Source organism: Ammodytes marinus (genome assembly GCF_949987685.1).
Source record: "Ammodytes marinus genome assembly, chromosome: 13".
NCBI classification, from domain to species: Eukaryota; Metazoa; Chordata; class Actinopteri; order Uranoscopiformes; family Ammodytidae; genus Ammodytes; species Ammodytes marinus.
Window position 1 is genome coordinate 25,676,146 of NC_137217.1, and position 6,000 is coordinate 25,682,145.

A 6,000-nucleotide genomic window follows, 5' to 3' on the forward strand; every position below is an offset into this window, starting at 1 on the left:
CCCCCCCTAGCTCTGGAGTGGCACTCAAGGCCCTTAAGACTGGGCTAGGAACAACATTATTTTCAGTACAAACACTCCCATAGAGAGCATAATGCCCTCTAGAGTATTAGGCTTTTAATTGGTTGATTGGGAAGCACTTGGTTAACCTAATGCTTCGGTCGGTCCATCAACTACTGTAGGTGTTTTCTTTTAACAGTGATTAGAACTTTTCCATTTAGTGCTTTTAAAGCTTTGTTTTCTGCCACTATTTACCTTCATCTTCCATTTTCTGTTCTAGTTTTTATATATTTTTTTATATAAAAACATAAAATAGTGCATTAGTAAAGACTAACTGACTATAACTCTGCTTTCTGTAAGGTTGGGCGCAGTGGAAACATTCCTGCTGGTACTACCGTGGACACGGACATCACACATCCCTATGAGTTTGACTTTTACCTCTGCAGTCACGCCGGAATACAGGTGAGATCAAACTCTCGTCTTTTTTTTATTTATTTTTTTTCATAAATATGCGGTGTTAGTTGTCCCCGCAAAATGCTGATTTCCCCTTGGCAAACTTTGAACAAAATCTTTAATTTCTCTTTTTGGACATAGTCATTCCAGGTGAAAATGTTTCTCTTGATCATGGGGCTTTATAATACAGTTTTATTGAGCTGGTATCAACAGCATCCTCACCTTTGCAATAACTGTGGAATAGCAACCACCAATAAAAGCATTGTATCCTAAATCTGAATCTAATGATAATACAAACGTGTCATTTTATTCCCTCCTCGCAGGGCACCAGTCGGCCCTCCCATTACCATGTACTGTGGGATGACAATTGTTTTACCGCTGACGAGTTCCAGCTGCTCACCTACCAGTTGTGCCACACCTACGTGCGCTGTACCCGCTCAGTGTCCATCCCCGCGCCAGCCTACTACGCTCACCTAGTGGCCTTCCGCGCACGCTACCATCTAGTGGACAAAGAACATGACAGGTGAGGGAGGGAGAGTAAAAAACATAGAAGTGTTCTGATAGCAGTAGGTTTTTGTATTACTGGGCGGAATGTTCCAAATTCCAGTTTGTCGTCCAACATAACCCAGGTTCCTGCGGATTATTTAGAAATCTTGAAGTCTTAAATCCAATCATCTGAATTTTAGGCCTTAAAATGTCTAAAAATGTCTTAAATAGCATTTTGACGGGTCTTAAAATTTTAGAATTATGAAATGAATGCTACTTTAACTTCAGTCTCATTTTTAAATGTGTATTTGGGATACGGTGAAAAAACTACGAATTCAACATAGAGCCATACAATTCATGTTGAATTTGAACAAATGAATTTACTTTGAAAAGAAATGAAGGGAATTTTCTTTCACATCTTAACTTTTTTTTGTTGCCAGTATGAACATGAAATAGGTCTTAAAAAGGTATTTTAAGATTCACTAGGATCCTTAAAAAGTCTGAAAAATTCGCTATTAGATAACTGGTCCTCTGCTCTCCACTCTGCAGCGCTGAGGGCAGCCATGTGTCTGGACAGAGTAACGGTCGGGACCCCCAGGCGCTGGCCAAAGCTGTTCAGATTCACCACGACACCCTGAGGACCATGTACTTCGCCTGAGCTGCACCAAACCCATCCTCAACCATTGCCACCCTTAACACACAACAGAAACACATACAGACACAACTGTGCACGCCTGGCTTGCCTCACACGTGCAAATCCCCCCCCCCCCCCCCCCCACACACACACACACACGCCTAGTCAATCCGGACCTGACACTGTGCAGAGGAAAGCCGGGAGGAGGGAGGGGAGGATTCAACCCCCCCCCCCCACACTGGACACTGAGGATGCAAAAGCTGCTTTAAAAACACACAAGAGAGAAACTCAGCACTATTATGCAATATCAAACCAGCCAACTAGTTCATTATTTTCACCCTTATCAAGGCCCCCCTTTTTTCATTGCCCCTCCTGAGGATCTGTTCTTTCCAGTTTGTCTACTTTACTTGTGGCCTAGTGGGTGTTTTTTTGTTTTGTTTATAGTTTCCCCCAGCTTTGGCACAATCTATTTATAGTCTACTCATCTGCTCCTTGGCCATCTACCGTACCTCAAGTCACTTTGAGCTGCAGCACTTTTACATTCTTTCAGTTTTTACTGTAGTTTGTTTTTTATTCTCCCCAGTGTTAGAGATGAGGGATGTGGAGAAGGAAGGGTCAGACTAGGGATGTTTGATTTTATTTTGGAATCTAGTTAGCATTTCAGTGGACAACCCAGGTCCACCCAGTTACCACTTTTCCTCTTGTTCCCTCTTGCTTGTCACTTTCCACTAGTATGTGTGAAATCCCCAGTTTACTTGTATGGAGCGACTGTTCTTTTGAGCACACTGCCACCTGTTGGCGACGAGGTATTAATGCCCCCCTTTTTTGAGTCGCAACAATTAGTTGTTTTAAAAGGTTTCTGATCAGTTTTGGATTTATCTTAAGCAGCCAGCGGTGACATTTTAAACAGGCAGTTTACATTGGCTGATCATTTCAATTGCTCAAGTGCAGCCATCTATGGATTTAATTTCAAAGTATAACACTGTTATTTAATTGTGGTTGTTATTTTGTCTTCTACATTATGTGAAACATTTTATGATTCTGAGTTTTTTTTTATAATCATTTAAATCATATGATCTTATGTTTTTTTAATCTTGGTAGTCGCCGCGCGTTCATTTTGGTATGTGCTTAATCTCACATTTCCCTCTCTTGAGTTTGAGATGCTGGTTGTGCAATAATCAGTTGAAACGAAGGGAATAGGATCTTAGGGCACTTAAGAGACTGAAAAGAATGGTGTCCTAGAAAAAGTCGAAAAAGTTTCTCACTTGCTCGGGCCTTTCATGTGTTGTTCTTCAGTGAGACAATTTACTGGCATTGTCCTATTAGTTTGCCCCCTGCTGTTGAAAAAAAAATAGTGCAACTGTAGTTTTGGTGATTATTTTCATGTTTTGACTTGGCCTGAAGGATGTTATGCACTTCTTTGGTTTTAAAAATACATCATCATCCATGGGCAAAACATTCAGAATTCCCGATCATCACTTTGCTAATGAGGCTGATTCTCTCAATTCCTAAGAATGACTGCACCTGACTGCAGCAAAGTGGACTATACAAAGGCCATACAGAGGTAGTATTCAAGTGCCTGGTGGAAGTTAAGGGTTAAATGGTCAAACGCTGCACAATTCACTAAAGGGATCCTATACACAGGGTTAATTAATCAAAAAGTATTTCCCGACAAATACACAGCATACGATGGTTTCAAGCAAGAGAGTTCACCTGATGCCTCTCAAAAAAAGCATCTACTGACTTTTCTATACATCTCATTCAAATCATTCAAAGTTCAATATATTTATTGTGTTTGCCGAACACGGCACTGTTGGCTGTTGGCTTTGCTTCAGAGCAGCGTCCCAAGCATAGACGAGCCGAGTTGTCTTTTTGCTTAATCTTTACGAGGCACGGATCCAGCTGCTACAGTGTGTTTGAACCTAAAAGTTTGTTTAAAAAAAAGTTATCTGCACTAAAAGGAACTGTGTACGTGGATTGAACACAGGCATGGTGCTACTCTGTCTGAATTACAACTCTGAAGCTGAACCTCTGTACAGGAGGAGCAGGGTATAGGTTTTGGTAGCTCTAGATATACCGCTCAATGGTTACGATCAGCATTGAGAGCCTACTGAGCGGTACAGTGAGGGATCACGCTGTTGTTTTGACTGCCTCTCATTGGCTATAGCCTTCCAGTGTGACGAGCCTATAGGAGTCTTTGAGCCTTCATGAATTCACTAGTGTCGGAAAGCCTTTTTCAACAGCCAGATCAAAAGTATATTTGTACATTTTAAATGATCTAATGCACACCACTTATTTTTGCTAACAGAGAAAATAAATGTAGTCTAATATTAATCTTAGTAATACATGTATTATTTATGGTTTTAAAAAATATATATAATAGCAAAGTTTTGATATTGCAATAGACTGTTGAATTGTTCCTGTGTCACCATAGTGTACGTGTGAACAGTGGTGGAGTTGTTGGAACTAAGTGACGTGTCTTTAGACTGTCATACTGTTATTGATAGGGATGTGGACGTAACAGCCTGTTGCTTCAACGCATGGAGAGAGAGAAAAACAAAGCTGCGAGATGTTGAATACTTATTTCTCTACACTTTTTTGTGTATCTGTTCATATAGAGGGGAAGAGACGATATTAAATACTGCACTCCGAAAAGGCTTTGTGTTACATCCCTATTGTTTTGATAAACGGTAGGAAAGTAGAGGTGTCGGTGGATGTATCGATTGAGCAGAGTTTCTCCTATGGAATGTTCCCTGGTTCTTCTTAAATCAGTGCTGATGCTTTTAATCGAAAGGGAGAGAGAGAGCGAAAAAAGATTGTGGTTTTGAAAGAGTTTTTGATCCATTTCAAAGACACGTGTGATCAAACGATGTGGTATCAAGCGGCAGTATAGTTCTCCATTCCAACCATTGTCAATGCCTCGGGCGGGGGAGGTTTACATGGGATTGTGACCTCCTGTTGCTTCCCTCTCCTTTTCCTTCCATGTGCTCCTAAAGTACAAAGCGTCAGCCTACTGGTAAACCTGTGGTGTGACAAAGCCTGTAAGCTCATTGTTGCTCACTTTCCCCTTTTGCGCTTGAACATTTACTCCCCTGTGCCAGATGACTACATTCCAGGGCCGTATGATCCCATCTGATACCCCCCCCCCCCCCCCCGCTTCCCCATGGGAGGCACAGAAAATGAATAGATGTGTAGGACAATAGTGGGGTCTGTTCAGTGAGATATAGTGGGTTATGCCATGAATTCAAGTGTATGCAATGTGGAGAGAATGAGAATGTTATGTGATGTTGCAAGTTTGGGTCCAGAAGGTTGATTTTTGAGTATTAGAAATCCATTTTATAAGTGGCTATGTCCGCTGGTCTGTATAATGGGTGTTCAGTTTTGTGTATACACTACATTCTCGAGGGCAGTTGAAACACATGTTTACATAGCAGATGTGTTTTTGCCTCGCTTACAACCTGAAATGTCATCAGCTCTGCTTCGCAAAATATTAAGCCAGTGGAGAAGTGACCTAACATGAGCAAGACCATTTGGAGCGTGTGGAAGCGGACGCTTGAAGGGATACCGAGACATTTATTTGCTCTTTTCTTTTTCTCATCAGACGTTTGTGTTACACAATGGGGGAATAGTTGTGTTTGTCTTTCCAGTTGCTATTAAAACGACTTGCCAGGCTTGACTGAAATAAAATGGTACACTCATTTAGGATTACTAACTGTAAAGTACAAGTATTTCTTAATGGAAGCTTGAAAAAACGGGCATCTGAAGAATAGCTCAGTTAACTTGGAAAGGTCAGCATCTCCAGTTGTTTTTTTTCACAAGTAAAGGTGTATAACATGTTTCTAGTAATCGATCTGATTTTGGTTGCTCTCTATTTGCAGTGGAAGGTAGCAACGGAGTGAGATCAAAATAAAAGTCCATGGAAAGTGCCTTTCCTCTTGATGGTGCTGTAAATTTAAAGATGAGATGTAAATCAAACAAACAGAATCTCCTTTACAAAGAACACATTGCGATGTAGGAATGGATGAAGTTACGCACACAGATACACACACACACCCACACACAATGGAGGCTCGTTTTTTTTATTGACGGAAATGCAATGTTTCATGTCTTCAGATGTTCAGCCTACTTAGAAATAGAATATATGCCAAGTATATGGTTGTGGTTGAGCTGTTGCTTCCTTTAGTGCATTTATTGAGTGTCTTGGACCAATGGTGTCATGGTACAGTGAAATGTGTGTGTGTGGGGGGGGGGGGGGGTCGTAGCTTACACTAGTGCGACACATCCAAGTCCACCGACGACAAACAAATAGCACAGCACTTTAGAGAGACTGCCACTCTCACTCAGACACATAGCCAGGAGGTTTTTGATCTCTGTCCCTCCAAACCTCAGTGTAAACGAGGAGTCGAAAAGGGATGTGTGTGTGTGTTACT

General features: G+C 41.3%; 1 protein-coding gene across 2 annotated transcripts in view; it reads left to right on the top strand.

The window, feature by feature from the left end:
* ago3a (argonaute RISC catalytic component 3a) overlaps nucleotides 1-5,783 on the top strand; it is a 28,198-nt gene extending 22,415 nt beyond the window's left edge. For both annotated transcript variants that reach the window (XM_080039409.1, XM_080039410.1), the window contains exons 17-19: nucleotides 358-459; nucleotides 774-973; nucleotides 1,486-5,783. In XM_080039409.1, the coding sequence (XP_079895535.1) occupies nucleotides 358-459; nucleotides 774-973; nucleotides 1,486-1,594 (411 nt within the window). In that variant the 3' untranslated portion in view covers nucleotides 1,595-5,783. The remainder of the gene's footprint in view (nucleotides 1-357; nucleotides 460-773; nucleotides 974-1,485) is intronic.
* The last annotated feature ends 217 nt before the right edge of the window (nucleotides 5,784-6,000 follow it).